The sequence below is a fragment of the Aptenodytes forsteri genome, unplaced genomic scaffold (genome assembly GCF_000699145.1).
Source record: "Aptenodytes forsteri isolate BGI_AS27 unplaced genomic scaffold, ASM69914v1 Scaffold82, whole genome shotgun sequence".
In the NCBI taxonomy this organism is placed as follows: domain Eukaryota; kingdom Metazoa; phylum Chordata; class Aves; order Sphenisciformes; family Spheniscidae; genus Aptenodytes; species Aptenodytes forsteri.
The window spans coordinates 1,455,370-1,483,020 of NW_008795490.1; the positions used below are offsets into that span (position 1 = coordinate 1,455,370).

Here is a 27,651-nt window from a genome sequence, read left to right on the forward strand (position 1 = left end):
GTGTCACGCCAGGTCTGTGGAACTGACTTCAGTTCACACTGCTAGCTTTCTAGATAAATAAGAAAAACGTTTGTCTTCTGCAGTCTCCAGTCAGTAGAGCTATTCTCTTGCCCAGGAGTATGGTTATGTGTGGCACCCCTGAAATTCAGATTAATTGTAAGATTTGATATCTTAGTCTCAAGCTAATGACAGATCGATTTTAAAACTGCATGGTCGGTATTTGTGCCTGTGTATCTGTATTTGTTTTATTTGTGTGAGCTTAATCAATTTTATGTTCTTGAAATGTCTACCTTCAGTGTATTTTGTAGATGCCCAGGGAGAACACATTTTTCATTTTAAGAAAACTATCCGTATCAGTACTGCATTTCTTCAATCAAATTCCTCTACCTCGAATGTACATTGGAGCCTGGACACAAATTAAAGGAAGACTTGATTAAAGATGTTGAACAAGCATTTAAAAAAAAAAAAAGCCGAATATTAAATCTACTGAGTATTTACCCTTTTCAGTACTACTACTTTGGTATTCTGAATGGCAGTATTGCTATAAAAGTGGCAGAAACTTTTCCATACAGGTAACAGCATCTATAGTGTAGCTTGTGAATCCATGGCAACTCTTATTAATATTTAGTTCTAACTTTAAATAGCAAGGAAATGCTTTGACATATTTATTTTATTTCTCTCTTATTTGTTAAAAAATCCTTATAATTTGAACAGAAAATACAAATTAGCTTTAAACTTTTGATTTCTTTCCTTAGTACTGAGTAGAATGATTACAGTGCATTCCTTTTTCAAGCCTGACTGCTTGAATAGCTCTTTTATTGCTAACTTTGAGGAACAGTCTTTGATTTTTATGTAGTCCAAAATGCCTTATGAGGCTCATTTTGTGTAAACTACTTAAAAATTACTAGAGAGTGAGAGAACAGGAAGAGTTAGTATGAAATGTTTGAGGGCTTCAGGCTCCATGACGAACCTAAGTGCTATAGTAGCACTTGGGAATGATGAACAACATTGAGAATGATGTGATCAGACTAAATTTCAACTTTTTTTTTATACAATTCTCAATGTTTTTTATTTGGTTTTCTTTGAGCAGTTCTGTATCAGTGATACACTTGCTTCTACAGTAGTCTCTCTCAAATAGTGCCACCTTCAGAGGCAGCACTGGTAGAACTCACAGAAGTGCTTGCTTCAGTCAGACTCTAGACATGTTAATTCCCAGCAGTGTAAGTGGATATCATTGTTTTCATCAAATATGCAGGTATTTTTACTGTTTAACCAAAATGTAACAGTCTCTGGCCAGTGCAGTGCTGCTGCAGGCATGAGTTTAGCTGACTCTTTTTCCCAGTGTCCCATTCTTTTCGTTGATTTAAGTTGCAGATACCTATGTGTAGTTACAGAGGACTTGGAGCCAAAATGATTGATTATCTACATGGGTTCAAACTGCCTATTATTTGCAAGTTTATTTAAAATAATAAAACACTATCATATTGCATGTGAGTGCAGATTTTGAAGGAGAAAAGCAGTACGTCAATTTGGGTACTACTCAAATGAGCAATTTGAGATGCTTGTATAAACCTAATTCCATTTCTTATGGATGTGCATTGTGTTACAGCTTTAAATTCTGTGACTGCATGCTATTTTTCCACACCATTTATAGGAGCACAGTGCCATACGATTTTGATGTAGTTGATTTGGTATCAAATGAATGGAGGAAATGTATATTAAGCATTTTTAATGTGGTTTTGTCTTAGTAGGTATCAGCAGACCACATCCAGCCTGTGACTGGTAAGCTTTGCCTAAATTCAAGCTCCTAGTGCAAGTGGTTGAGGTCCAGGGCTAAGAAATACGGTGATGGAGACAGAGGAAATGGACTCAGGGATGCTCTGTCCTTTGTTCTTCATATGCAGAAGCAAGTAGTGTTGCTTTTCTTGCGCCCCACTGTAACGTGCAAACGAAAATGTGGCAAACATAAGGCCTCAAAGCTGAAAAGCCTGTAAATGTTGGAGTCAGGAACTTGGAACATAGCATCCATAGCATGCCTGGCTGTGAAGGCTTGTCATGTGCTTGGTCATACGTCAATGCGTTTGGCACATCATGTAGCCAGTCATCGGGGGGGATTCCTTATTTTTGTGGTGGTTGATTGAGTTGGTTGATGTGTTATGTTCCTGGGCACGATGACCAAATGTGTTTCTGTCCGATGATTTCTGTGCAGACTTGTACAATACAGTGCTAAGTAAGGTCAGCAGAACAACAGTAAGGTTACGGAACAGCAGCATCAGAGTATTCGATTTTACATGCATTTTGACAGGAAAGGATGGCCGACTTGTCAGGCAGCGGGAGGTGCAGTCTGTGTAGAAGGTACCCAAAAACAGTTCAACACAAAGCTCATTTCCCGTTACATGAGAGAAATGAGGGTGTCACCGCTGTGTATCTGCTCGCGTGACAGCCATGTCTCCATCACGTGCCGGGGTCTTGTGCTTGGCACATTTGGTTACGTGCCAAGGAAAGGTTCACAAGGTCCTCCTAAGAAAAGGACGGTGGAAAGCGAGTCCCCGGAGTGCCTCGTCTGGCTAGTACACAGCTGCTGACCCACGGCGGAGGGGAGCACCTGCAGGTAAAATGGGCTGTTGTGCCTCTATGGTTTCGGAGGTTGGACGCTTATTCCTTAAAATAGACACCTTTATAGTCTCAAAAGGAAGGCCAGTGCATCAGTAATTCTGGATTAGTTTTTTACCATCGTACTACAGTAATAAACTCTTAAAAGTGGTGTTTTCTAATTAAGGTAGTAAATCTAGAAGTGAGTTCAAAACAGGTTAGTGAATATTGGTAGCTCTTCTGATGTGGCAGGAAACGTGTGTTTGAGATGAGAGGATGGATGTTTGTTTGGAGTGAAAACTTGATTACGAATATTACCAGCTCAAAAACTTCAAACAAAGAATTAGTTTTATAGTGGCTTTATACTTATGTTGATCTAAGATTATAAGCAAAGCAATGTTTGTATGTAAGGAATGTCTCTTAGCAGCTGGTACAAAAAAATTCCTTCATTTACAAACACTACTCATGGTAGCAACTCTGTACTTCATAGTTAGCTGTAAATTATAAGTTGAGGAGCCCTTTTTTGGTACTTTTTTATTATTTTAAATATTTGGCATTTCATGTGTTGTATCCTGCGTAGAACATAATTGGACAGATGGATTTATTTTTTACAAAATCTTTTCTCAGTTTTGCTTTTGTTGTTTTGTGTTAGTTAAACTTCCAGAATGATGTGCTTAGTGTCTGGTGTTTAGAAGAAAGCTGCAGAAGATACTTGGATGCGTCGCGCCCCTTCCCACTCCTCCAGTTACTTTGGGGCTGGAGCTGACTGGGAGCCTGTGGACAGTAGTGAAAAAGTGTGAAATGCCAGTCAAAAGGCATTTGGCCAAAACTAAGTTTGTCTAAAGGGACCTGTTCAAGAGGATAGGGAAGGCAAATCGGTAAAGTTGTAAGAACCACCTTCTTGTGCAGGAATTGAAGGAGCAGCAGGTCCAGCACTTCTTTCTGCTGGAAGATTTATGACGCTGCTTTAGGGTTTGTACGCTTCCTCTCACGTATAACCTGTAAAGATATCCTAAAGCTAATAGATGTTTTCTCACAGTCTTCATGTTGCAATAGCATTTTTTGCTGCTAATGGGGCAGGGAAATAGTCAAAGGATCACAGAAGACACTAAATAAAAATTGTAAAGATACCACAGGTGTCAGTACCACCACAGCGATCGTTTATCTCAGCAATATTACGGTGACACTGGCTCACTTTCTAAAAGATGCTCTGCTCTGGTGACATTGTAGCTCTGCTCCAAGCAGTGTGCAGAATGTGAACCCAAGATTTTGCTATTCCCCGTGCCTTCATCTCTGCCTCTGTCTTTGTCTTTTCAGCTTTCCTTTCTCCCCCTCTCCAATTAGAGACTTGAACAACCACTCAAGCCAAACTTCCCATGTTTTGTTGCAGCTATCCGGTAGCTACTGTGAAAATTTGGATTAAAACTGGGATGCATCTTTTGTTTACTTTCATGAGCCTTTTCCTTCCCTCTGTGTTTTGAGGCCAGAAATCAAATTTAAATACAACCTGAGGAAAGAAAATACCGTCTTCCGACAGAGATACCAGAGACAATTATGAAGAGATTGTCATGAGGCGTCTTTTCTGTTTGCAAGAATCACTTTTTGGTAGTCTACAGACTAAAATTGCTGTCAGAGAGAGGACGTTGGATGCTGCCATCGGGCATCCAGCGTGAAGTCTGAATGTGGTCTGATGCCTTGTCACAGACTTGTTCGGTGGTTTGGAGAAAGTTGCCCAGGTCCTTGTCTGTCCCACGGCAGCAGTATGACCCTTCTGATTTTTGCAGTTTCTTGTGCAATTTCCCTGCTATTGTGAAAGCGTTTGCAGGTGCGTACCTCTTTTCATGTCTTCTATCCATGTTCCTGAATGTTAAGGTTTTCAAGAAGTGGGGCTGTGTACTAGAGGTTCATACTATGCCAGTGCAACTAAGCTGCTGCTGTACTTAAAAAAAAAATATATATATATATATATATTTTTGAAAAGGCAACTTAACTCTTGGCTTTAGAAACCCTTCCTAATCCTTGGCACAGCTGCCCTGTATGTGAGAAAGAAAATAATGTCGTGTTAGTGTTTTTTGAGCTGAAGGACATGACAAAAGCTTTCCCTCTTTGATAATGATTAGTAATGTGGGTTTTTTTTCTGCTGAGCTTGATACTTTTAAATTAAATTGCTTAGGCTTTTTGAACCCCTAAGGAAACCAAGTGCTGCGCTGCCTGGCCAGTGTTCTGGCCCTACGAGCTTCACTTCTGGCCCCGGGACTCTGGACTATGTGAAACAGAACAGCCAGCTAGCAAGGGCTGAGCCTAAATTTCCTTTTGTTAATGGACCCTACAGCTGCCCCAGGGGATCTCACCAGGGAGTGCTTTTCTGCCAACCCTACAATGCTGGCCATCAAACTCCACCCTCCAAACTTATCACTAGTTTTGCTCTGAAAAGCAGACTTTACCGTTTTTCAAGGCAACTGTGATGCATTCCAGTTCTCAATGCTTCCTGAAGCAACAGTAGAGTTGGGTGATGGAGAGAAATACTTTACTACTCGTATGATTTACAATTGCACCCAAAACAACTGTCAGGCATAGCTGTGCCGTGTGATGCAGTGCTCGAATACCTCCTTCCCACTTCAGGAGCCCACCTGTGTTCAAAGTGGATATAAGGTAAGTAACATGCAAAGGTATCTCGTACGTAGTTTTGTTGAAAAGTGGATCGTCCATCGCCTGATCTATTGCTTCGTGTTGGTTTTCATTTTCTTTCACTTGATACTCTCCTATCTCTTCATCTTATTCTTTTCCTGTTCTAATACCTGTATCCTGATATCGGGATTGAACCTATTGATTTTTGAGTGCATAGAGTGGTTTTAGTTCAAGACTTGAATCAGATCTCACTTGAACATCAGTCGCCCTGTGGCAACCATGCTTTTCTCTAGGTTTTTAAAACACTTTTATTAGTTCTAGTTCTGCCTCAGAAGGTGGTAGACTGCTATGTGGTGGTTTCAACTCGCTTAGTATCTTTTAATTTTACATGTGAAATCCCTCTTTTGAGAATTTAAGACCAAATGCATTAATGATGCTTCAGAGCAGGGATTGCATCACCCCCCCAGCTGGAAGTGTCCTCGTTACTAGTTTGCAGGGTTGTACTCCATGATGCTCCTGTTCTCTGTGGAGCTATTAACAAGCCATTAATCCTGTGTTTTGGCATCAGAAGGACACACCCTCTCTAGGGGTGTGCTAGGGTGTGCTCTAATGTGCTCTAATGCTAATCTCAGCATTGCCCACCGTTTGGTCACAGCTGCCATTTTCTAACTGGTGTGGAAGGGCTTCTAATTCTGAGGCAAAAGGAAGATGTTATCAAGTGTTGATTGTTTGGGTTTTTTTTTTCTTTTTTCTGAATTTCAATTGTATGACTGGCCGGGTCTCAGAAAGGCGACACAGCTCATTTCACAGTGCAATTGGATTCTGCTGTTACTACCCTAACCTTTTTTCTTTTCATCTTTTTTAAGAGCAAAAGCATTTAACTGCAGACTTCTAAAGACCAACGAGTAAAACACACCAGTGAAAAAGTTACAGACAAAGGCCTGAGGTAGGTGGCATAAACTGGATTGCTCAGAGGCTTGTTTTGTCTGTCATTGGTCATCTGTCAGTAGCTCCTGTGTGATCCTCTAAAGCAACAGCCATTGTTCATGTTTGAAAGTGTTTTCTGCGGTCTTCTCCACCCTCAGACCCTGCTGTACTGTATTTATCTACAAATCAGCTCTGTACCTGCAGTTTCTGTTGGCTGCTGCTGGATATTTTTTATTTGGTGGTTTGAGAGGGTGCCTGGCAGCTGTCTGGACACAGGCACGGTTAGTTCTCTCTGTGTGTCCTCAAGCAGTAACGCAAGCCAGTGTGCTCGCTGACCTTTTCCAGATGTTTTTTCATCAGCCTCCATTATCGGAACTGATGGAGTTTCCTTTCCCTTCCTTCTTAGCCCTTTCCAGTCTGTAGCAGGTAAGCCTGGTGCAGTGTTGTGAGCGGTTATACCATGGTGCGGTCGCAGAGAGCTCCCAAACCGTGTATTTTGCCATTCTCTCTTACTTTCCTGCTAGTATGTGTGATGGTGCAGGGCTTGATGTAATGCACACGAGCTGCTGAGTCAACCCTGAGCTGGCAATGTTTTATTGTACTCTTAACTCCGTATAGAGCTGTCTGGTCCCTGAGCGGGCAGGAGAGGAGCCGGTGTTTCCTGCTTCGTTCAGAATCACGTCAAGGCCAGCCTGTGGGAACCTTTGCTTTCAGCTGCGTGCAGCATTCAGCGCAGATTGCCCTGCACTTCGGATGCCGTGTACTGAAGAGCAGCGTTTCCAGGCAGGGCCACAGCAGCACCCCTGGGGATGTTCCAGCGAAACCCTGTGTGCAGCCTGGGTTGTGGGCCCTTTCGGGTCCCAGCTCTGTATCGGTGCAATGTAACCTGACTTTGTGCAGGGGATATACACATCATAGCATCGTTTGTGTCCTCTAGAAGATTTGCTCTGGAAGTTTCTCAGTGGATTTATATAGCTGAGAATTTAATGCTCTGTACAACTCAGTAGTTTTTCAACTTAACTGTTTAAGAAATCAGTTATAATTGAGGCATATTTGTTTCTCATTCCTCTTGTAGTCTTTGCTTTCACTATGGCAATCTCTTGAGAGCAATTTTACTAAAAATATGTAAGTGTAAAAGTTTTCTGTTAATTAGATGTGTGCAAAAAGGATGGGGGTGTCTTGTTTTTACAGATTCTTGTACATACAATAAAGTGTAGAAAGCATGTGTAACTTTTGTAATATTATTACTAATGACTACAATGCAATTCTGCCTTGAAATGAGACAGAAACTGCATTTTCCAGAACATAAGAGACTACATTTTGAGGTCTGCTGGGTACCACAGATGCGCAGTATTTAAAGCAGGCCTGAATAAATGAAAACGAGGATGGCACAGCACTGGGAAACAGCTGCTGGCCCATGGGCAAATATGGGCTCCATCAAGAGGCTCAGGAAATCCTGCCTTCAAGCCAGGGTTGCTGCTGCACCAGGGATGCAATAGCAGGACCCAAGGGGGTTACTTGCGCCTCTGGCAAGGAGCTTAGAAACAAGGCTGCAAGCAGGTTTCAGATAGCTGTGAGCTCAAGCTTGTATGTGCCGTGTTGCACATCCAGCCTCCGCCTGGCTAGCAGGGAGTTTTATTTTCAGTTTTACGAAGATGTGGGTGCACAACCCAACTACCTGGCCTTGGGCAATTGTACAGCTGCGGTGACCCCGCTCCCCAAAAATGCAAGGAAAGAAGGTGTAAAAGGAAGGCAATAGGAAATTGTGGCGTTTTGAATTGCTTTGGAAGAAGCTTTCTTTTCTTTTCCCCCTCAATGTTGCCTTACAGTTGCATGCCTGGAATACTTGGTGTACATCTGCCTAAATCTTGATTGACACATATGCAAGAGAATAAACTTAATTAGTTAAAATCCCCTGTGTTCAGATTGACCAATAATGTCCAAAGTACACCTGGAAAGACTTTAGAGATAACGTTTGTAAGGCAATGCTCTCTGGACTCAAAGAGAAAGTGTTTTTCCAATTAATTTCTGTCTAAGGGTTGGCTGTGATACTTACCCAATTGGCAAACCTAGTTTCAGATTTCAGCTTTAAAATATAATTGGCAGCTCAGCAAATTCATAAAATTGATCCCCATTCACACTTATTTTTGGCTTGCATTAAGAATGTGCCAACCTGGAACTCTAAACTTAACCCCGAGTGACTTTCCCAGGGCTGCTGCCCTGAAAGGGAAGCCTGGCAGCAGTGCCTGGGCCCCAGCCAAGATAAATCCTGAGCTGCTGATGTCAGGGCAGCTGTAGCTTGAACCACAGGTGAGGGGAGAATAAAATGATGGAATAAAGGGTGGATTTTGTAAAATGCCCCCTTTCTGAAACCCGTTATTCAAGTGACCCCATGTTTGGCTCTCCCTGCTCCGTGGTCTAACATCGTGCAGCAGCTTCTAAGACCGTCTGAGCTGCCTCGCACGCTTTCAGGGCCATTTAAACACAAAACACATGCTGAAGTTAAGATGCAGCGTAAATGCTTAACAATGCAGTGTGTTTCAGCTCCATGTACGAAGCAGCAGCTAGCAGAAGGTGGCAGAATCAGTTCAGCTGGCGCGATCAAGCCTCGCCTGCGGGTAGGTGAATTTCTTTCAACCTGCGGGAGCCTCTCTGGCCAGGAGGCCCAGGCGAAGCTGTCTTCAGGCCGAGCAGAGCCGAAACTCCACCACGCAGCCCTCCAACGTGTGCTGCCGTGTCGTGTTGGTTCCGTTGGTCATACGGATGAAGTGCACACAACCCCTGCTGACGGGATTTATGCGAGTGGATGGGACGGGCTTGTGAAAGTCAGCCCTGGAGCCGCAAATCCTGTTTCTAGTGCTACCACATTGACACCTTGTGGTTGACTTGGCCATCATGTTTTTTAAAAATATATTGTTGGTGTATGCCTTACAGATGTCAACTGGTAGGCATTTCCTAGAGGCATTCCACTTGGCTGTTTACACTTTTTGCTTCAACAACTCTACTTAAGTTCCCTTGGACAAATACAAATACTAGAACATCAAAGAGCAAAGCGCAGAGGCTGATCTAAAACAGTGTCTCCCAAATACCATCCCTGGTTGCATATGCAATACCATGAAAGATGAACAGCAGTAACCACTGGAGAGTATTTTTTTCTACTTTCCTACTCATCTAGAACTTGGATTCTCTGTCCCTTTTTTCCATAATATTATGTTATTTTGACTTCAGCTGAAAATGATACTCGCTTTTTTTTTCCTCTTCTGCAAGTCGTAAAATATGACCTATGTAACTTAAGAAAGATGCTCTAAAGGTTTCAAGATCTTCCGTCTGCTTCTTTAAATGAAGCCAGGGCTCCAAATCCACCACATGTCATACATTACGTTATGAGCAAAAGGATATTCAGATGCTGAAGTTCTTCTCCGAGAATGTTTCCCTGCTGGAAATAACATTTTTACAAGCTTCTGTATTCCCTTCAGTCTCTTCCTAACAGGACCTCCTGTGGGGAGAACTTGGTGTTTCTCATTCCGATGATAGTTTTGAGTAACATTTATAACTGTCTGCCAGTGGTTGTGTATTTTCTGGCAATAACGAATCGTAGCCAAGTTTGCTTCCCAGCTAAAATTTCTTCAGCACCGTTTTTGGAGCGGTGATCGGCTGGACTGCAGCCTTTGCCAGGCTATCGTGGCGTTTATGCCTTCGGTTTCCCTGGAGGTGCAGAATGTGGTTTTATTTATGAACTGCATTGTGCTGTTTACCATTTCAAGTGGTAAAAGCCATCATGTTCCTCTGCGCTTCTCCTGCTACCCTCCCTTAGCAAGTGTTGGTTGCTCTTTAGTCCTGTTAGGCTGTTCTTGTCTATCTGCAGCTCTTCTGCTGACAATGAGAGGAGAACATTATTCCTGTAGTAAAACTAGGTCTAAACCAGAAACCAAATCACCAGATGGTGATGGTATCTTTGTCTTGTCCTCATGTTCAACGCTGTAGTTCATTTGGTTGCTATACTTGATACTGCTTCTTATTTAGCAGTTTCCTCGGTTGTTTGGAGTCTCTGCAGTACAGATATTAAATTCAGCAAGCTGACGATTGCAGGAGAGAGCTGGACCCCGCTTTGCTCAGTGTTACAAGTATACGGATGGATGGCAGCCGCCCTTTTGAATCTTACTGTGCACGGCAGGACCTTGCCAAGGTTTATCGTACCTTACGTAACATACAATACTTGCTTCTACCAGCTCTACGTTTCTTTAATCTTATTTAATACCTCTTTGGTCTTCTATGAGAAAAATTTATTTCCCTTTATCTGGACTGACTGTTTTTATGCCATTCATGTTTTGCTGCCTGCTTCTAGTTTATAGGGGTTTTTTCTGCCATTCGGTGTCCTAATGCCCATTTGTCCTCTTTGTGAAACCAGTACTGTTAGTAACTCCCTCAAATGTACTATTTTGGTGGTGGTAGGTGGAGGATAAATGTTGCTTTTACAGTAGGATTTAAGATGGTTAAGAGCATATAGTGGCTGAGTTTCTGCTAGCATCCCATTTGATCCTTAGAGAAGAGAAAGCTGTACGAAGTCAGCACAAGCACGTGTGAATATAACTTTGCCTCCGTTTTCTTACTCAAACAACTTTTGCTAGGAAGACTGCTTTAAGGCGGGATGGGAAAACAGCGTGAGCATATCAGGTCTCTGCCAGGCAAAAGGTATCCACATCAAGGTCTTAACAACACTAAACACCAAAATCAAACAATATGAAGAAAAAGAAAAGAAGAAAAAGAAAAGAAGAAAAAGAAAAGAAGAAAAAGAAAAGAAGAAAAAGAAAAGAAGAAAAAGAAAAGAAGAAAAGAAAAGAAAGAAACCCTTCAGCTGGAGGGCAGGGGTGAAGGGAGAGCTAGGACGCTATCTGGGCTTGAGTGGGAGGAGTACCTGGCACAGCAAGGGAGGAGGTGAGCGCCCCGGGGCAGGGAGGGAGCAGAGAAGAGAAGGAAGCATGAAGCAAGAGTTTGGGACAGCAGTGGGTGGGGGCGGGTGGTTTCTGCAGAGGTGGAAGGAGAGGGGTTGGGACAGGGAAGGTTTTTGTAAGTTGCAACCCGCTCTGTAAAGGGTGTGGTGGAAATTCTGAGCTCAGCGAGAGCAGGAGGAAAAAACTGTGGAAAAACTAGGGAAGCTGAGGAAATTGTGTGACACAGGGGAAAGCCAAAGAGGAGGAGCTGGCGGTGTGGTTACAATGAGTGATTCTGGTGCTGCCATTCATCGGCAGAGGCACATCACCTAATTTCCTTACTGCGTTGAAAGGCCTGCCAGCCCTGCATGCGTTGTCCTAACTTTCTGGCTTGCCGCCTTGCGTCTGCTGTCTCCGCGAATCACTGTGTTCACAGCTTTGCTCCATTTGTATGTCCATTTTGATTGCATTTGCCAAGTCAAGCACATCAGTACATCTTACTAAAGAGTTCCTCCGAGCCTGCTGTAAGACTTCAAGGCAGTGAGCCCAACTTGGGGCGGAGAAGGGACGTGGCTAAAATGCTATAAAAATCCCTTCACTATCGATTGCAAGTCATAGTGCTTTCTTAATAATGCTAATGACAAGTGGTGCTGTAACGTTAAACTGTTCCCAAGAGTTCAAAGCATCCCGGTCCCACTAGCACGTAGGAGGTAAATACTACAGCAGTCTCGTAGGTACGTGAGCGAATGCAGAGCAGACGTACCCTGAGGCAGAGAAGCAAAGGGCTTACAGTGGCAGAGTGAACGAGTTACAGCTCCAGGAGTAAAACTGAGATGTTCGGACTCCTGGCTTGGGGAAAGTCCAAGCAAAAGGTGAAAGGTAATGTCTGAATTGTTATCTTAGAGATATGTATGTAAAGTACCTGTGTCCAACATAGGGGTCTGTCTGTTAAAGGCTTTCACCAGAGGCTTTGGATTTTTTTTAACTTGCAGAGGTGGTCTGTCACACTTGGTGAAGTACAGGGCTTGCTTGTTCTTCCCTAGCAATCCAACTTTTTTAGGGAGGAGAGAAGCTGTGAAATCGGTCTTGTTCTATTTTGTTGTTTGTGATTAGTTCAAACATTTGCTTATAAATTGTGCCAGCTCTTATGGGAAGTGAGTTAAAATATTAGCAAAACTTCTCAGAATAATTGGCAAATACAAGTGTTTGATACAGAGCAAAATTATGATCTACTTCATAAATTATCTACTTCATAAACCGTCTTATGGCATTAATTTTTATGGTATCTAAGCTCACCAAATTAGTAGACTTGTCATCAATGTTCTGTGAGGGAGAAATTTCTATATTTAGGAGGAGGTGGGAGGAAGGTGCTGTGAGCTGCCCAGGACTGCATCAGGTGCAGAGGACCACCCTCTTTCCCCCTTTTTATACTGAGGAGCTGCCACGGGGGTGACTTCCACCCAAGACTTTTCAGTGAAATATTTGTATCTGGTTTCCCTAGCCCCTCACAAGGGAGGGTGTCTATGGCTTCCTAACTTTTTGGGAAAGGGTGAGAGTAGAGAAGGGAAGAGGAGTCTCTTTTATGACTTTTTTTTTAACCTTAAAATGAATTTGGCAACTCTGTAAATCTCCCTTAGAAAAGCAGCCCGCCTCCTGGAGGATTGCTCCCACTGCTTCAGTCCTCTTCTAAAAGAGTCTTGACAACCAAAAAGCAAAGAACATCAAGGGCTTTCCGAGCCTGTTGTGATTTATGGATTCATTTTCAACTTGGCAGCAAGAGCTGGACTCGAATGCATCTCCGCAGAGATACCAAATAGCAACAGCCTCCTACCCTGCCTGTGCGAAAGCTGCCTACTCCTTTCTGTTAGCAGCCCCTTCCCTCACCTCAAGAGCTGACAAAGCCAAAAAGAAATCCTCCTGCCTTGGCACGTGCAAAAGGCTCTGCAGCAGAGAGTCCTGCGTCCCAGATGGTTGTGCTGTGGTGAAATAACAGAAGTCTGTGCTTTCCGTGGGCTCTTGGCCAGCGGCAGAGTGCCTCTCAAGCAGGCAGTGACACAGCACTGCTGCTGAGCTGCCCTTCGAACAAAAGCTCCATGAGAAAAAACCCTCTGGTGAGCAGAAGAGCCAAGAGAAACCAAGTTCTGTTTAGCGCCAAAGCCTGATTTATTTTCTCAGACACTTTCTCAGCAGAATGCACATTCTATGTATTTTACTGAAAGATTGCCCAGTAAACAAGACAGAAATGAAAGAAAAATGTTATTGAACATCAAGAGAGGATTTTGAACAACCACCAAATTCCTGAGCATCCTCAAAGGAAAAGGAGGAAAGCTTATGCACATGTCTCCAGCAAGCCGAGGGCACTATATAAAGGCAGCGTGCCAATTTTCCTGTAGATTTTAAATGCTTTCTGTATTAAAATATGTAACGTACATTCCAGACATAAAAATAAATGTTGACATATACGGTTATATCCTGCTCCGTTGCTGTGTGTATATTTTCTGAATGCTGTCATCTGGGACTTGCTCCGTTTCAGTATGTGGAAGGTATTTTTCCACTCCGCATCGCGCTTTCTCTGCGAGGGTGTGTATGTGTACAGCAGTATATATGTGTGCAGCAGTAGCTGGGAAAGCTCTGGTACAGGTTGTTAGGCCAGCCAATGAGCCTGGCCTTGCATAGGCACAATATAGGCATTTAATCCACGAAATGTCTCAGGTCGCTTCAATGTGTTAAGCGTGGTACGTGGCATATTTCAGCGCAACTAACGATGGCTGTAGAACTCGAGTACTTTTCAAAGCATTTCACAGGGCATTTAGCCCATGGTTTTGTTTTAATGGCATTTCTAATCTTTATGTAATATGCAGTGGGTAAATTTATAAGCCGTTCTGGTGATCTAGTTATAATATATATATAATGACTATAATTAGTGGAAAATTCATGACATATGGAAAAAACTACCATGTTCTGTGAAGGTAAATCATACCTCCGAGCTCCAGATTAGAATTTCTTGGAGCCAACCACATGGCCATAAGAGACTGAACTGATAGAGTATGCTTATTTCCTGAAGACTCTTTAAACACCACCACCAAAAAAAAGCTGCTGATTGATAGTTTCCAGAGGGAAATGGGTCAAACTATTACCACTTTCAAAAATGCATCATGTGATAATGTCACTAAAGGTAAATTACTACTCCTTAGTCACCTTTTCAAAAGCAAGAGAATTCAGAGTTGTCAGTGAGGGCCATGTTTAATTCCTGCCTGGGACTAACATCACCGATTGCACTTCATATTTCAATACAGAAAGCATTTAAAATCTATAGGAAAATTGGCACGCTGCCTTTATATAGTGCCCTCGGCTTGCTGGAGAAGAACTTAACAGAGATACTGCAGGGTCAGAGAGTTTGTAAATCCCACCTGAATGTTGGACTTGATGAAGCACCAGTGCTAAGAGGAATGGGGAAAAAAAAAAAAGAAATAAAAACAAACAAAAAAGAAAAGAGACCACATTATTCAGAGCATAAAATGTTCTAGATGACCATTTTATAATGTGTTAAAGCATTTTTAAAACGTCATATTGACATACTTAAACTTTGGTATAATGCCAAAAACTTTCAGGATCAACCTTAATATTTGAATCATAACCTGAAGAATTCAGTGGAATAATGCAGAGATTAGCAGCTTTACAGCTTACTGAAAATCCTACATGTCCTAACAGAACACAGTTTAGATGTTTGTAGTCATAAATCAGCTGTATAATTGCATTATCGCATTTGGTTTAAGGGTTAACAATAGTTTTCTTGTTCGATACAACAGAGACACTTTAAAGCCTTCCCCCCCCGCCCCCCCTCCCCCCTCGCCCCCCCGTTCCCCCTTTGGTATCATCTGTGTTAATTCAAAACCAAAGAAACAACCCTGAACCCTCAGTCCACATCGGGATTTATATTGAAGATGACTTCCCTGATTTGACTTATATTGTGTGTGATCCCTGAGAAATGTACCTGCAGCTATCTTCAAGTGCTCTGGAATATCTCCACCACCTCTGCTAGTGATTCTGTGGGTTCACAGCAATGGTTTATAAACACGAGATGTGTCTTTGAAAGCTAGAAGGCAATAATACAGACCCGAAGATGCCTTCTAGCAGAGAGCACAGGTCAGGTGAATAGGCCAAATTACTTTTATGATATGCTAGCTGAGCAAGTAGTCACAGAGGGTCTACGGAGAGCTTGTTACTAGGACCCATGGAGTATGGATCTTTTACGGTAGTTGAACAGTAGGTTAAGGCTTTAAAAACATATCTAGTGTTTCAAGGCATTAATGAAGTTCTATGCCATCCTGAAACCAGTCACTGGTGAGGTTCAAATGCTGACAGCCCAGTTACCCCGAGCCCTCCCATTCACTTCCATGGGAGGTGAATGAGATCCCTCTGCAGCGAGCAGCAGCCTTTGCCTTGACCTGATGCCCCACGCAACGTAGCTGGTTGATGCTTAGACTTGTGCTCCTGGAACAGCTATAACCCTTGCCATAAAGCCCTTTAATAACACTTCATTAAGCCTCAGCTTTGCGCCCCAGGACTTGTGCTTGTTGGGAAAGGTTTGATCTGGAGGCTTCACAAGTTTCTATGTCTTTGAATCAGTAAAGTCAAGCTAGCAATATCCTTGATATCAGGGTACAAAGCCATGATGTGGTTCACCTCGCCGTAAGGGAAAAGGGAGCACAGCTCCCTGTGTATATTTGCTTGCTGGGCAGAAGGTGGCCTTGCAGCTGGGGTGGGCCAGTAGTCACCGTAACAAGCATCAGGATAAGCATGGGCTTTCTGGAAGAAGCCCAGCCTGTTACTGGAGTCTAACAGAAAGGGCTGCCGTGGAGGCTGGCTGGGGAAACAGTGCTGCTGCTGCAGCTGATGCTCGCTGTACAAGTGAAGCGGGTCAGGGGGAAGAGCTGTGGGCTGCGGCAAAACGTGGTGCTGAGTCTCCAGGACCTGTTTGTGCTGGGCACCATCAGGGATACAGCAGCTTCTCTGACCCATCCCGTGCATGCCGCAGCACTCCTGAGGCCAGCTGTGGTCTGGGCGCATCCTGCCCTGTGCAGGCGGGAGCACCGCTTGCTGGAAAGGACATCCCGGTAGGCAGGTGTGGTCCAAGCTACGGGGGTGATGAAGCAAGTATGGGCTGTGCCTGAGGTCACTGCAGTGATGAGGGCTGTCCGTCACCTCTCTGTCTTGAGAGGTATGTACGGAGCGATTGTAACTGTACGTGTTGTCACTGATGGACAGCGCTGACATCTTCTCCAGGAGCAGCTGGTGTCGCAGGGGCTCTGGCTGTAGCAACCGCTGGTCCAGCCCCAGGTCAGCGCCAGGGCTGCCAGCCCAGGCACCGGATGGCTGCTCACGACAGCTTCCCTGGGACCATGCTGGGTAGCAGGAAGCCCCTGCGCAGCCGCTGGCTTCTCGCAGTGTTTCTGTGCAGGCGTCAGGCGGTGCAGGCTCTCCTCTGGTCCTGTACAGCGAGTGGTTACGCTGCTCCTCCTCTTTCCCCAGGCTTAACGAGACCTTTATTTTGGCCCTGAGCTCATCAGCAACCGAGAGCTGAGCTTGATGTGGTCTCTCCGGGTGGTAAAATTTGCATTTATTGCCATAGGTGCATTTTTTACCTGAAAGAGTAAAAAAACAAACAGGAGGTTGTCGCTAGCACCCATGTCGATTAACGTACTCAACACCTCCCCAGCACTGTGCATTCGCATGGGTGGGGTGAGGACAAACAGTGAAGAGGGGAAGTGCAGTTTTCCAATTCGGTACTTTTGACCCCAGATTTAAATAGTGCTGACCTAAATAGCAGGGTGAAGCAGCAGGGAAAGGAAGTTTCTGCTATTTTAGAAGTGTCTGAAATTCATTTATGTTCCGGTTGCTGCACTCAGTGGGCTGGGAGACCTGCTGTTACAAAGGGTTGCTTTAAAAAATGGTATAGAGATTTATCTCTGAGAAACCGCCACATTACTGGGAAGCTGTTTTTTGGGGGGAGAGCATTGGGATGGCCTTTCCCGAGTGCTGTAATGGAAGTCCACCCTGCAATGTGAAAGGTGTGTGCAGGCTGCTGGGGGGTCAGCACAGCCACGGTGCCTGGTTTGGGTGCTGCACGCAGGCAAGGATGGGGGAGCCAGAAACAGCTGCTGCCTTTGCTGAGGCTGAAGCCACTTAAGCAGGAGGGGAAAAAAGCATCACCCTGGCCAAAAACTCTACCACACAAAGCACCAAGTAGGACAGCACGTGGCAACGGCGCTTGCCCTTAGCCGAAGGAAAGCACTGCTAGGAAGCAAGGGGCAGGAGGAAGAGGGGTGACAGTTCACACGGAGAGAAACCCACCATAGGGGCAAGGCTGCCATTTTGGTTCGGGAAGCACTGGCTTTTTGCTGAGGAAGTTATTAAGAGTGGGTCCATGCCGGCCTAACGGGTCATCAGGAGGCATAAACCTGAAAAAGGAAAAAGTCACAGGGGTAACAAAACTACCTTGAGCTTTTGGAGCTAAAGTGCCATCACAACTTGTGGCACAAGCTTAGGGCAGAAAATCCTTGTGATCCTTTTGTAGCCTGGCCTTCAGGAGTCAGGTGCCTTCCTGCCTGCCAAGCCAATACTTCAGCTTCATGTAGTTTTTTTCCTAATAACTTAAACCAACTGGGAATAGATGGCAGCTTGGCGTAGCTCTGGCTGGCCAGCAGCCCCAGCCGTTACAGCATCGCTTCCTTTTTCTCTGGAGCAGCAAAAGCAGCAAACTCTTCTGTGGTCCCAGCACTGCGATCCTTACCGGCAGCTCTCTTCTACAGCAAACTCACTTTTCTCTTACTAAATACTTGTAGGAGAATGAGGTTTAAAAAGCCGGCGGTTAATTCAGAGCTACAGCTGATCACGCAAAAGGCCCAGCCTTTTTCAAGGGTTCAGTAAAGGCTTCCTGCTACAAGGCCTGCAGAAATGCTCGGATAAAACTGTTTATTCTTCTATGCCAGTACCTGAATGTGATGCTTCAGGAAGAAAACTAATTAGCATCTTTGGACTTGTTTGCCAATGACTCTGCACCGCACCCACCCGTGGAACAACTCTGTCAGATGAAGGGAGTCGCGGGTGGGAGGGGAAGGGAATTTGTTCATCTGCACCCACCCGTGCACCACCAGGAATTTGTTCATCTGCATAATGGGACTGAAACCTCCAACTTCAGGCTGTGGTTTTTGAGAGGTTCCCAAAGCTGTGCAAGGAGGTCCCACTGAAACGAGCTTCAGAGTAGCAGCTAGAGTTTCTGAGGGAAGGGTTCTGAAAAGGTCTGGCAATCCCTACAAAATAGGAAGGAAATTATCATATGAATATTTGTAACCCATAAGTAACTAGGGAAGAAGCCTGATGGTAGTTGGAGATAATGGACTGGCGCTTCAAGAAATACAGTATGCTGATGTTCAGCGACTGCATTTCTGTGAACAACGCTACAGGGAAACTGAAACCCAGTGCCAAGCACTCCCATCCAATTTTGGTGGTGGGAGAGTCAAGTCTCCATCCTGACCCACGGAAAGTGCCGCTGCGTGAGGCGGCTTCTCCGCTTGCACTCCTCCATGCACACTGGATGTCTCCATGTGCATTTCCCCAGCCAAAGTGACTGCTGAACACCTCTGCTAGTAGGAAACTTAGACAAGGTTAGTACGTACAGACTGAGGAGCATACAGCTCAGCCTCACGGGCATAGTGCAAGTGCCTTAATGAAAACCTTCCCCAAAGGGGATGGCTAAGAGGGCAGAGAGATCAGCTTCTCATCTCTCTTCTAGAAACTTATTAGAAAAGCACAGGAAAAAGGGCTGTTCTGCCTTGTAGGGGAATTAAAAATACTGCCAGATAGCCAGCCTCCTCTCGCTGATTTCTGTTATCCTGCTATGAAATAGAAATGCAAAGATACCAGGCCTTGGATAACGTCCCAGTTTGGATTGGAAATAAGCAAAGATGGTCACTAATGTTGCCTTTCAAATAGAGAAGTCCACTGAAGAGTGACACAGGGTGTTTAAGACCAAAGCTGAGGGAGCAGGAACTAAAGAAATGAGACAAGAGAAGTTGTGGTAAATTCCCTTCAGAAAAAGGCTCGCATAATCTGCTACTGGTGGGAGGTGCGTTGATGTTGGAGCTGACTTGGCCCATAAAGTTTAAATTAAAGATTGCTTAACAACAGCTGTCTCTTACCTGTTACTGACAAAAGAGTACATGAGTAGTCGCTGCTCAATAAACCATTTCCACTCGGGGTTTTCATTCTGGAGATCCCGATAATGGTCATTGGAAACAATGACTCCGTCTTTCTCATAAGCAACTTTCACTATATAGCGATCATCGTAGCAAACTACCCTCTTGCCTTTCACCTTCCGGGATGGGGTGTACACAAGGATCGATTGCCTTTCAAGCTCTTCAAGAATGTGCTGATCTGGTGGGGTGGTTGGCAGAAATAGAAGGGGAAAAGAATAAAAATCAAAAAACTAATCAATTAATAATGACCAGGTCTCAATCGTGTGCTAGAAACCTACAGGAATCTAAAGATGTTCCAGCACTTTAGGCAACTTAAAACAGTGTGATTTTCAGATGCACTGATATCTGGTGGTTATTTGGCAACTTGAAAATTAGGTCTTTTACAAAAACATCTAATCTTAAAATTGGAGATACCTTTTTTAATATTTAAGTCTTATCCACAGAAGGATGGCTTGAATTCTACATCAGAGATTTGCTGAATCCCTGTAGTTCCCTTTTTACCCCACTAGATGCTAGAAGGCTCATAACCAGCCCTGGTATGAGTCTTACTGGGAGATAAAATGTGCCTCAAAACAAACAAACAAACAAACAAACAAACAAACTTCTTTTGCTGCTGTTGAGGACACTCTGGCTTCTTGTCATTCCTGCTACACAGAAAGGCAGATCCCTAGCTGCCTCATCTGCAGCTGCAGATGCCAAACTGCTGGCACAAATCTGGCAGATCTATTTCCATACAAACTAGATCTCGCCACCCTCCACAGACTTCAGATGGTGCGTTTCCTTCTCCTGGAAGAGGAACCCATGTAGCTCCTGTATCAGTGTAATAGGCTAACAGATAATAGTCACGCAGTAGTGAATGCTTCGGATACTGCCGCCTTTGGATAAAAACAAACAATTCTTTTGCTGCTGTTGAGGACACTCTGGCTTCTTGTCATTCCTGCTACACAGAAAGGCAGATCCCTAGCTGCCTCATCTGCAGCTGCAGATGCCAAACTGCTGGCACAAATCTGGCAGATCTATTTCCATACAAACTAGATCTCGCCACCCTCCACAGACTTCAGATGGTGCGTTTCCTTCTCCTGGAAGAGGAACCCATGTAGCTCCTGTATCAGTGTAATAGGCTAACAGATAATAGTCACGCAGTAGTGAATGCTTCGGATACTGCCGCCTTTGGATAATGTCTGAAACGATGTTGTCGTCTCCTGGCTGGCCTTAAAAGCTCTGCAGAGTCGTTGCGAGCTGACAAACTCATTGTTTCTTTAACTCAGCTGGCAGCCACGTGTGCTTCTAAAGCAGAAGGCTCAAAGCAGTGTAACAAAGCCTTGTGTGAGTTTTAGCTGCTAGCCAGGAGTGTGCGGCAAGAAGTTAATGACTAATTTAAGTGATGGAAACCTGATACACAACTTGCACTGTGCTTGTCTTTACAGGGCAAAACCGTACTGGACTCTTCACACCCCCTGCCTCCAAACTGCACCTAACGGTTGCCAAATTATGTCCAGGACGGTGACTTACCTGCAATTGGACTGTCTTGTCGAGGGGGCTCCTTTCTCCACAGTGGGACAAAAACCTTAATGTACTTGTGCCCCCTTTCTCGAAACCAATCCACTGCCAGCTGGATCCCCCAGCAGGAGAATACCTCTTTGTTTCCATGGCTATAAAAAAAAAGGAGGAGGATGGTGAGGCAAAGCTTTCAAGAAGCTTAGAGTTCTCTTTGACTGAGCCAGTAATGAAAAAGCAAAACAAACAGCTTTTGTGTCATTCACCAGTTTCCAAGAAAACAACCTGGCAGGGTGTCCTGGTTGGACAGATCCAAACACCTCCTCCAGCGGAACCAGAAACTCGTTATCTAAAGCAGTTCGGATACTTAAAAACAGAGGTCTCCTATTCCCCGTTTCTAGGACCTGCCTGCTACCCAAGCCCATTGCTTCCATCTGTATCTGGATGGACTTGGGTCCTAAAGTACCAGCAAGATCTTAGGCTGTGTCAGACTCTTCATGTGCCTTGTCTGATAATGGTTTGAGGAGTGAGAGTTTCTTCCAGCACAAGCAGAAACCCACGAGGCTCTCCTATGAGAAATAAAATGTGGGAATTTTTCTCTCTGGTAACAGTGACATTAGGGATTTTAATGTCTGAAGCAGCTGCAAGTGTGATTGCAGATCATTCCGCTGCTGGCCTCTTTTGGAAACAGGAGTCAAACTGTGGGGGAAGGAAAACTGTAAGAGGCAGGATGGGAATATGGAGAACTTAACCCAGGACACCAAAAAAGGGACAAGACCTCAGTGGAGATGGCCACAGGCACCTCCGTCCCATCTTTATCTTGCCCTAGTTGGTGGATTTTGTCTTCATTGCACAGAGAGGTAGCAAAGCCCTAGGACAGGCGCTGTAGAGGATGCAGGCAAGGCGGGTTCTGGAGAATTATCAATACTCAGAGCAAGACACAGAAAACAACCTCAAGAAAAATAATTAGGGGTGATATCCTTCCTAAGTTTCTCCCCCCACTATTGAAAGTTCTTACTGCTTGTCATTCTCTTATCTGAAATTTGACTACAGTGCAGTGCACGTGTAAAGGAAGGTAATTTGTTAACTACCTCTGCACAAGGAAACAAAAATAAACTCTACACAAAGTCCTAAAATGCATAAACGCCCTCACAGTATCTACAGAAACCTCATCCTTGTACTTTGAGCTTTCTGGATAATATCACCACAGTCTCACTCAGGCTTTCACCTCTGCAAAACATACTTGTAATTGGCTCCCTCGGTTACTACACCTACCTGCAGTGACAGACCCGTCAAGGACGATGCCGTAGTCTTAAATGCCTCTCTCCCCACCATCCCCCAGGAATTCAAGTCTAGGTTCTGCCTACATCAGCCTCATAATCAAAGCTGCATCTTACACCTAATAAAAGTTTCAGTGCTGAAATGGTGACCACAAATGAAAAATAGTGCAGTTTGGAGGAAGAAACCCAGTTGTTTATTAATAGCTACCCAGGCAATAGGAAGTCTTAAAAAAAAACCCAAAACACCAATAATAAATGATCTGAAGCGCTCGACACATCTAATCTCCATTCTAGAGCAACTGTTTTGTTTTGTTTTAAAGGATAGGATCTACCCAGGATAGGTATAATGTCACCTGGACAGGTGAATTGGAAGCGCAGGTGACTTTTTCAGATAACTGCCTTTAAAAGGAAGTCTAGGTACATCTTTAATGCCACGACTCGAAGAAAGTTCAACAACAGCCTGCTTTAACGTTGACTACTCATATATATAACCTTGTCAGCTTTAGGAAAGTAGTTCTAGATGTACCCCCAGTGCAGAAGGTAAAGCACTCAAGCACAAGTGATTCGGCCAAAAGGACAAGCAGAACAAGCGAGAAGAGGCACCTGGAACTGCTTCTCAGCATTATCACTTAATCCAGTTGCTGCTACATTGCTACAGCCAAACCTGGGGAACGTGTATCTAAAATAGCATATACACGCATGGTGCGCTGCAGTGCCAACACAACCGAACACCAATGTCTGCTGTGCAACGGCGCAGGGGCTTTAAAATTTTACATTCTCCCTGCATGGTGAATTTGTGTTGCCTGACAACAGATTGGCTCCTGTCAGTCACCTTTCCCACCCACCCCCATAGTCCGTGGACCATAACTGATCTGCCGTATCTCAGTCCCATCTCTCTCTCCCTTCTGCCAGCACCAGGGTACACTGCACTTGGGTCACAGATCAGCAGGGCCCATCTCTCAGAAACTGAAGCAGCAATTTGGCCTCACTGTGACTCCGGCAATTAATCCATACTTAGCATGCAGTGGTTCCTTTTTAAATTGTACAATTCCAACCCCTTTGAGAAGAAGTTTAGTTAAAACAACTCCTTTTGAAAACTGCGAATGGCCCCATCTCCACCTGGTCGTGACACAACATCAGCCACAGCTGTCGCAGAGGGGAGAGAGCCTAACGCAGGACTCCGCTGGCCTAGGAAAAGGCCTCTGTACCTATCACAGCTTAAAAACTGGGTGTAAGTGCAAGCACGAGACTAGACAGCTTCTTCGGTGTGCAGTGAATAGGGTTATGACAGTTCCCTTTTCATGTTAACACAAGTCCATTTATTTTTTTCCACTAGCCTTGCTAAACCATCCTGCCTGTTTCCCACGGATAGGCTGGCAGACGGCTAAGTTTTTCATTACATCTGATGGAAATGCAAAGTGTACTGAGACACTTGACTAGTGAGACTGGCTGAAGGCATTCAATTTCTATGGATAGGCCAATTGATGATTGGAGACCGCCAACTCACTCACTTGCTTTATTACCCTGGGGCATATACATCCTTTTCAAAACCCTGCAGCCCGCAATGGGCCCTCAACGCCATCTCTGAAATTCTCCAGAAACACCAATCCTAAGACAGAAATACAAATGCTCAAGACGCTTTTCTCCACACAGGCAACTGCCTTTCCAAGCTTCAACTTTCTGACAGCTTCATCCCTAAACTGCTGCTTCTCTGGCACTTTTATGGTTGTTGGTGTTGATGATGATGAAGTTTTCCCAGCAAGGAAACCTAACATCCCTTTTCCCTGACTTCTGCAAACAGCCCTTCTCTGTCTGACAGCAGCAAACCAGAAAAATTAAAGCAAGGATACCAAAAGCACTCACCAAGCCCGTCCCATTAGCCAAAGTAAATGCCATTCAGCACCGCTTTGGAAAGGCATCCAGGAGAGGAAAGCAGCTCCTTCCAGGCTGCTTTGGTTCAGTACAAACTGAACTGACAAGCTCAATAGTCTTCTCCATCATCCAAGTAGTCTTTAACTTTGTCAAGACAGAGGTTGGGGATGGCTGAGAAGAGCTGTAAACCCCCTGCCTTTCTAAAAATCAAAAGTACTTCACATTCCTCTAATTCCTTTTAGGTGAGAAACGAGGAATCCACAGCAGAACACCAGCCTTCAATAATCTAGCAGGCAAACATCTCTCGGACTCACATTTGGGAAATTATTCTATGAAAAGATTTAAATTTTACATGCCAGAAGCACGTGTGGCTTCTTGAAAACCCATTTAGGTGGGCACATGGTCTAGGAAAGCAATATGACACGCTAGCTCAAGCCATTTGCTGCGCATACCCGTAACGACATTTATTTTAAATAATCTCTGTCTATCAAGCTCCCGTGCGCAGGCTGGCGCAGCGGGATGATCTCGGAGCTTTCCCAGAGTACTCCAAGCTCAAAACATGCACTATCTCATTAGCCACCAACCTACTCTGGGCCTCCTGGTCAGTGGCAAGGGTGCATCTTCTGCCATCTTGGAAACAACGCTGTTGTCTGCCTTGTCCACCTCTGCCTGCTGTAAAAAAGCCCTGGTAAATTGGTGAGGACAAGGTTGTGCCAGGAGAATGAAGCACATGGCCAGTCAGGGGTAGTATTGCCCCTAACACGATGAAAGGGTAGGTGCTCAGCTCAGCTGCTCTGCCTGAATGGGTGCTCATTTCTTTTGCAGAAAGGCAAGAAGGACACCCTAAGGAGGGTCTAGGGTGAACGCTCATTTCTCTTGTAGAAAGGCAAGGACACCCTAAGGAGGGTCTAGGGTGAAAACGCAAATGGGGGCAGGAGAACCTAACACCTGGCTACCAAGCTCATGGCTCAGCCAAGGCTAAGGGATTTTGCTCCGTTGTGTATTTCTCACTCCTCATGAGCTGCCCTGACCGAGGAACCCCTCATTTTTGGATGGGATTTTTCCCTTCATACAGAAGATGGCATGATTTTCTTAGTCTCCAGCTGCTCTGGTTGTGCTTGTCCCCTTTGCCCTCTAACCAGAGGGGATGTGGTCTCATCTCACCTCACATAGAATCATAGAATAGAAACACAGAATCATTAAGGTTGGAAAAGACCTCTAAGATCACTAAGTCCAACCATCGACCCAACACCACCATGCAAACAAAACAAAAACAAAAACCAAAGCTAACCAAAGGAAGAAGCCCTCCTCTGCCCTGTCCCAACCTGCAAGGACGGGCTTGGCCATGCTGAGCGGGAAGGGAAGTTAACAGGGAAAACCGGTGGGTAGCCGGTGCGTCCTGGACACCCGACTGCCGGGGCCTTTGGCCGTTCATATTGCTCAGGTAAACAGAGGCCAACCCACGACTGTCTTTGGACTTCCCATCCACATGGACGTGGCGGGTTCCCCATCAGTAAGAGTGCTTTCACAGTGTCAGGGCACTGCTTAGGAAATGTAATTGGCCAGGATGGGTTGCTATGACATTTCCCAGAAACAGAATTAATTAAGGAGGAAATGAGACTATTTAGTACAAGTCAACTATCAATTCCCTTATATTTCCATAAAAATGAAGCCAAACCAAAAACCAACAAAATATACAAGCCGGGAACATTGTTGGGGTTTGCTTGCAAGTCAAAACAGTACAACTGTGAAGTTGTTAGGAACCACAGCCACCCGTCTTTATTTTCCCTCACCTTCTTAGGTTAGTTGGGCTGTTCTGTCTATCTGGTCATCAGTTTTTCCTGGAAACATCTCAGCATATAGATTTAGAAATCCTAGGTACCCATTTGAAAAGGCACATAAACATCAATGGTGAACTAAAAGGGAGAGCGAGCTGCTGAATCATACTGCCATAAACAGTAGTGGTTAGCTAGATGGTGGCTTATGAAAGGTCAAAATGCAGAGCGAGCCAGTGATTGCATTTGGCATGCGTATTTACGGGCATAGAGACAGCAGGTCCCTAGAAGCTGTGCCTCAGCCAAAGAACAGGAATAAGCACTGGTTCATACATTATACATCAAATACATCAATGCACCTCTCACCTGAAGAAAAAACATACTTCAAGCCATCAGCTTTAAAATTCAAAAGCTTCAGAGGAAGACAGATCCCTTTTAGGAAACAGAGCTTACCTCATTGCAACATTGCTGCCATCGATCACAATGGGTCTCAAATGATCAGAAGAATCACTTTCATCTTCTCCAAGCCACTTCGACCCTGGTGAAGCGCTACATGAGCCACGGGCAATAAGTTTTAGTGGGGAAGGCTGAGCCTGGCTCTCCAGAGCTTGAGGTTTGCTCCCCATCCGAATCAGCTCTTTCAGCACATCATCCTCCAGGGCCTCTTGACCCAGGTTCTCCAGCACTTTGCAGATGTCCTGCTTACCATAGCCCAGCTTGCAGAAAAAATCCAGCTTGCTCTGGTGCACTTCCACCTCTGCTGTAGAAACTTTTCTGGTGCGTGGTGGCACTGGCTTGCTAGAAAGTGAACTGGCCAGTGCCATCTTAGCAGGCATTTACGTTCCTTTAAACCCAGTGCTCCTGTCTTCCCAGCCTCATCCAACAGGCATCAGCTTTAGGTGGGGGAAAGATTAGAGACAACAAAATTCAAGCGTTAAGGAAAAATGTGCAATCTCAGTTATTTGCCTAGTGCACAGCAAAGAGACTATCTGACCAGCTGTCTTCTCTTTGAAGAGACTGTCCAGTCTTCTCTCAGCGTTAAAGCATTTTTCTGGTCCACTCTTATTTATAAAAGCACTGGAGTGTCCCACGCAACGTTTGTCACTCTCCAGGCGTTATGTCAGACAGGTGTCATCGTACTTCACGAGCTATGCAAGCCCGTCTCTACACAGACACGCTGTATGCGTAAGTTTGTTCTTCAGACTTATCTCACAGGAAATGATATAAAGCACGGTGTAACCGGGGATTTTCAACTCGCTCAGTGTGGTTTGTGAGCCACAGATAAAAATCTGTCGAATATTGTTAGATGAGCTCAGATGCCATAGCAACTTAACAAGCATAGCAAATTTCATCGAGTGATTTAAGGAAACGTGTTGTTTGCAGAGTAGCTGGGAACTCTGAACATTTTTTTATAGTTTTGTCTTTCCTAGTATGTGTCCATGTGTGTATACACAGACATACCTTACGAAATTCTGTCACTCATCTGTTCCGATGATGCCTGACTTACCTTTTCCTGTTATTTGCTATTTCAGTGAGGGCTTTTATGTTCAGAGAAGCGGCTTGTTTTTTGAAAGCTGTCGGGGCAGTGGTTTGAAGCAGGCAATCTGAAAAGCGGTTTCAATTTCACTTGTATTTATTGTCAAGAGAAACAATTCAGAAATGAGTGTGCAGAAGTAGCAGAAAGCTACTTCAAGCTTCTCCAGAACTGCACTATTTACATTTCTGGTCTACCCAGTAAATGAAGGTGATGGGCAGCATACGCAGGCATACCCAGAGCTGCTTCAGCCTAATAAGTGTGACAAGAGCAGGACATACATGGTGACTACTCGTCCATCAAGCCAAATGTCTTTGGTCACTGTTGGCATGCTTGCACTGAAGCTTCTCTCACCAC

General features: G+C 44.6%; 1 protein-coding gene across 1 annotated transcript; it reads right to left on the reverse strand.

The window, feature by feature from the left end:
• Positions 1-15,680: 15,680 nt before the first annotated feature.
• Positions 15,681-26,596, reverse strand: ZC3H12D (zinc finger CCCH-type containing 12D). Its single transcript, XM_009281394.1, has 5 exons — positions 26,214-26,596; positions 20,849-20,988; positions 19,280-19,514; positions 17,433-17,539; positions 15,681-16,723 (listed from the first exon to the last, which is right to left on the reverse strand). The coding sequence occupies exons 1-5, from the start codon at positions 26,594-26,596 to the stop codon at positions 15,681-15,683; spliced, it is 1,908 nt and encodes a 635-aa protein (XP_009279669.1).
• Positions 26,597-27,651: the final 1,055 nt, after the last annotated feature.